The 5572-nt window shown below is 44.7% G+C and overlaps 1 protein-coding gene across 1 annotated transcript in view; it reads left to right on the forward strand.

Annotated features, from left to right (window-relative positions):
* Window positions 1–5156, forward strand: part of zgc:162707 (UPF0524 protein C3orf70 homolog B) — a 15008-nt gene extending 9852 nt beyond the window's left edge. Inside the window, exons 2-3 of the mRNA XM_046342552.1 lie at window positions 2743–3056; window positions 3474–5156. Coding sequence (XP_046198508.1) covers window positions 2743–3056; window positions 3474–3752 — 593 coding nt within the window. The 3' untranslated portion in view covers window positions 3753–5156. The remainder of the gene's footprint in view (window positions 1–2742; window positions 3057–3473) is intronic.
* Window positions 5157–5572: the final 416 nt, after the last annotated feature.

The following is a 5572-nucleotide window of genomic DNA, read 5'->3' on the forward strand; positions in this document are numbered from 1 at the left end:
GGGCCCACAATGCCTAAAGTAGTGTACTATTTAACTCTGGGAAATGGGGTGCTCCATTCAACACTAGTGTCTAGCCAGAAGCAATTTTCAGTTTGCTATCAGCTGTCTCAGCAGTAGTAGTAGTTTAGACCTTCAACATGGTAGCAGTCCACCTAACATCGTAATCTTAGTCAGATGTAATCTCCACCTTTTAATGTCTCCATCTAAAATGTGCAGCAGCCTAGTGATCCAAATGATCCGCTGAAATGCCCGGATAAATGTGGTGTAGTCCCTTAGGCATACAGTACCAACTCTACTGTCTAGAAATACTGTTTATCTCATATCGTAGTGTATTTTTTATTTTTAGCAAATGCTTTTCAATCTTCTCTCTTCAACACTACTGTCTAGCCTCCAACTTTAACTCTACTGTCTAGCCTCCACCTTTAACTCTCTGGTGTTGTCCCTCTTCAACACTACTGTCTAGCCTCCACCTTTAACTCTACTGTCTAGCCTCTACCTTTAACTCTGTGGTGTTGTCCCTCTTCAACACTACTGTCTAGCCTCCACCTTTAACTCTCTGGTGTTGTCCCTCTTCAACACTACTGTTTAGCCTCCACCTTTAACTCTACTGTTTAGCCTCCACCTTTAACTCTACTGTTTAGCCTCCACCTTTAACTCTACTGTTTAGCCTCCACCTTTAACTCTACTGTCTAGCCTCCACCTTTAACTCTACTGTTTAGCCTCCACCTTTAACTCTGTGGTGTTGTCCCTCTTCAACACTACTGTCTAGCCTCCATCTTCAACACTAGTGTCTAGCCTCCACCTTTAACTCTGTGGTGTTGTCCTTCTTCAACACTAGTGTCTAGCCTCCACCTTCAACACTAGTGTCTAGCCTCCACCTTTAACTCTACTGTCTAGCCTCCACCTTTAACTCTGTGGTGTTGTCCCTCTTCAACACTACTGTTTAGCCTCCACCTTCAACACTACTGTCTAGCCTCCACCTTCAACACTACTGTTTAGCCTCCACCTTTAACTCTGTGGTGTTGTCCCTCTTCAACACTACTGTTTAGCCTCCACCTTTAACTCTACTGTCTAGCCTCCACCTTTAACTCTACTGTTTAGCCTCCACCTTTAACTCTACTGTTTAGCCTCCACCTTCAACACTACTGTCTAGCCTCCACCTTTAACTCTACTGTCTATCCTCCACCTTTAACTCTACTGTCTATCCTCCACCTTTAACTCTACTGTCTAGCCTCCACCTTCAACACTACTGTTTAGCTTCCATCTTTAACTCTGTGGTGTTGTCCCTCTTCAACACTACTGTTTAGCCTCCACCTTTAACTCTACTGTCTAGCCTCCACCTTTAACTCTACTGTCTAGCCTCCACCTTTAACTCTCTGGTGTTGTCCCTCTTCAACACTACTGTTTAGCCTCCACCTTTAACTCTACTGTCTAGCCTCCACCTTTAACTCTACTGTTTAGCCTCCACCTTTAACTCTACTGTCTAGCCTCCACCTTTAACTCTACTGTTTAGCCTCCACCTTTAACTCTGTGGTGTTGTCCCTCTTCAACACTAGTGTCTAGCCTCCACCTTTAACTCTACTGTTTAGCCTCCACCTTCAACACTAGTGTCTAGCCACCACCTTCAACACTAGTGTCTAGCCTCCACCTTTAACTCTACTGTCTATCCTCCACCTTTAACTCTACTGTCTAGCCTCCACCTTCAACACTACTGTCTAGCCTCCACCTTCAACACTACTAGTCCACCTTTAACTCTACTGTTTAGCCTCCACCTTTAACTCTACTGTCTAGCCTCCACCTTTAACTCTACTGTTTAGCCTCCACCTTTAACTCTACTGTCTATCCTCCACCTTTAACTCTACTGTCTAGCCTCCACCTTTAACTCTACTGTTTAGCCGCCACCTTTAACTCTGTGGTGTTGTCCCTCTTCAACACTACTGTTTAGCCTCCACCTTCAACACTAGTGTCTAGCCTCCACCTTTAACTCTACTGTCTAGCCTCCACCTTTAACTGTACTGTTTAGCCTCCACCTTTAACTCTGTGGTGTTGTCCCTCTTCAACACTACTGTTTAGCCTCCACCTTTAACTCTACTGTCTAGCCTCCACCTTTAACTCTACTGTTTAGCCTCCACCTTTAACTCTGTGGTGTTGTCCATCTTCAACACTACTGTCTAGCCTCCACCTTCAACACTAGTGTCTAGCCTCCACCTTTAACTCTGTGGTGTTGTCCTTCTTCCACACTAGTGTCTAGCCTCCAACTTCAACACTAGTGTCTAGCCTCCACCTTTAACTCTACTGTCTAGCCTCCACCTTTAACTCTGTGGTGTTGTCCTTCTTCAACACTACTGTTTAGCCTCCACCTTTAACTCTACTGTCTAGCCTCCACCTTTAACTCTACTGTCTAGCCTCCACCTTTAACTCTACTGTCTAGCCTCCACCTTTAACTCTACTGTTTAGCCTCCACCTTTAACTCTACTGTTTAGCCTCCACCTTTAACTCTACTGTTTAGCCTCCACCTTTAACTCTACTGTTTAGCCTCCACCTTTAACTCTACTGTTTAGCCTCCACCTTTACCTCTGAATATCTGATTGTTAAACTCTTGTCATTAGTTTGATGAATATCTGATTGTTAATCCCAGGTTGTCAGTATTCAAAACGGCTCAGAGTCAAAGCACCAGGAGGCTCTTGTCTTGATTAGTATATTTACATTTCTTCTGTTGTGTTTCTCTTCCTGTCTGTGCAGGTAAATATGTTTACCAGCCCATGACCAGTGTGTGCCAGCTGCCTAGCACGGCGGTACCCTCTGACCCCTCTGAGGCCCCACCCACCATGAACCTGTCTGTCTCCCTCACCGAACGCTTCCTGAAGATCGCCCCCTGCTTCCAGTCCCCGCCGTTCCTTCAGTCGCCCAAATACTGTGTCATAGCAGACCTCTTCATCGACGACTACATCGTCAAACGCATCAACGGGAAGATGTGTTATGTTCAACGTTCTCCTCCTCCCATCCCTGATCCTCCTGCTGCGGCACCTCCTCCTGCTGCTGCACCACCTCCTGCTGTGGCACCTCCTCCTGATGCTGCACCTCCTCCTCCTGCGGGACCTCCTGATGCTGCACCTCCTCCTGTGGCACTTCCTCCTGCTGCGGCACCTCCTCCTGCTGCGGCACCTCCTCCTGCTGCGGCACCTCCTCCTGCTGCTGCGGCACCTCCTCCTGCTGCTGCTCCTCCTCAGGTGCCTCCTCCCAGTAAGCCAACACGATCTGTTCACAACGACCACCACCACAACACACTACAGCCCCCCGTGGACAAGCCCCACCACAAAAGCCCTGTGCACCAACACAATACCCCTGCACACAGTGAGAAGCAACACAAATCGTCTCTAGACAAGCATCACCCCTCTGTGGACTACAACAAAATACCACAACACTACAAAAGCTCTGTGGACAAGCATTACTACAGCACCCCAGTAGACCAGAGGGAGCACCACCACCACAGCCCTGTAGACAAGATGAAAGGCCCCAAGATGGACCACTGCTCCTCTCCATCCAGCTCCGAGGACTCTGGGATCAACGCGCTAGGTCGGCACTACCTGGAATCATGTGAGTCAGAGTCAGAGGATCAGAATGATGTGTTGAGCACCGATGGAGATGGGAAATCTAGCCTCTGTAGTCTCTGGGACCAGGATGAGACCTCTCTGTTGTCTCCCTCTAAGTCCATGGTGGAGATCATAGAGAAGATTGAGACCACTGTGTGACAGACAGCCACTTCACTGAGCACACCAGAGAGATACAACTATATTCTACTATATATATGGAGCACACAGCCTCCCTGGGAGCATTTGAAAACCAGCTCCAGATTTCTCAAGTTGGATTTAAGTTGGATTTAAGTTGGATTTAAAGGACCTACAGTCCACCTAGTGGAGTTGACTTTGTTGTGGTCAGATATACAGTAGGTAACCCCACATGATAATGCTCCTATGTGTTTTCTCAGAGACGGTGAAGGATCCCAGGTTTGAATGGTCTCTGGTTTATCCACCCCACTCTATATCTCTCCAGAACCCCTGCATGGTTTGTCCAGATAGATGGAGCTGTCTACTGTAGCAAAGATTTGACTAGAAATACAGAGGAAAACATGTCCTTTAACACTCACAGCAGCTGACCAAATATACTACTTACTAGTCCATCAACAGCCAATCACAGCCTTTATCAGCCCCTTAACTACCAACTACCAAGCCTTGCGTCAACAACTCCTGCCTGCTTCTAAAAATAGAATCACAGTTGAACTTTTCAGAGAGAACTTTGAAGTTGTTTGACAATCAAGAAAGCACATTCCTTCCTCTACCTGCTGTGAAGACACAACTACTCAACTCCTATCAGCCAATGATACAGTGTGGAAATACCAAATCACATGTTTACCAGAGCAAAGCATGGTAACCTAAGAGGAAAGAGGACCAGTGATTCCCACATCTACTATGTACTTTATTACCTTGACCGGAAGCAGTGAAGTTACTGTCTCCTTTCCTCTTGAGGTGGTCGTTCACACCAGAGCAACTGCTCAGAATCACAGCACAGCACATACTGTACTGTATTCATTACCATAATGTACTGTTCAGTACTACTCATTACCATACAGTACTGTATTCATTACCATAATGTACTGTTCAGTACTACTCATTACCATACTGTACTGTATTCATTACCATAATGTACTGTTCAGTACTACTCATTACCATACTGTACTGTATTCATTACCATAATGTACTGTTCAGTACTACTCATTACCATACAGTACTGTATTCATTACCATAATGTACTGTTCAGTACTACTCATTACCATACTGTACTGTATTCATTACCATAATGTACTGTTCAGTACTACCCATTACCATACAGTACTGTATTCATTACCATAATGTACTGTTCAGTACTACTCATTACCATACAGTACTGTTCAGTACTACTCATTACCATACAGTACTGTTCAGTACTACTCATTACCATACAGTACTGTTCAGTACTAGCCATTATCATACAGTACTGTTCAGTACTAGCCATTACCATACAGTACTGTTCAGTACTACTCATTACCATACAGTACTGTATTCATTACCATAATGTACTGTTCAGTACTACTCATTACCATACAGTACTGTTCAGTACTACTCATTACCATACAGTACTGTTCAGTACTAGCCATTACCATACAGTACTGTTCAGTACTACTCATTACCATACAGTACTGTTCAGTACTACTCATTACCATACAGTACTGTTCAGTACTAGCCATTACCATACAGTACTGTTCAGTACTACTCATTACCATACAGTACTGTTCAGTACTACTCATTACCATACAGTACTGTTCAGTACTACCCATTACCATACAGTACTGTTCAGTACTAGCCATTATCATACTGTACTGTTCAGTACTATTCATTACCATACAGTACTGTTCAGTACTACTCATTACCATACAGTACTGTTCAGTACTACTCATTACCATACAGTACTGTTCAACTACTTACCATTATCATACTGTACTGTTCAGTACTATTCATTACCAGTACAGTACTGT

This window comes from Oncorhynchus gorbuscha, linkage group LG01 (genome assembly GCF_021184085.1).
Source record: "Oncorhynchus gorbuscha isolate QuinsamMale2020 ecotype Even-year linkage group LG01, OgorEven_v1.0, whole genome shotgun sequence".
Taxonomy (NCBI): domain Eukaryota; kingdom Metazoa; phylum Chordata; class Actinopteri; order Salmoniformes; family Salmonidae; genus Oncorhynchus; species Oncorhynchus gorbuscha.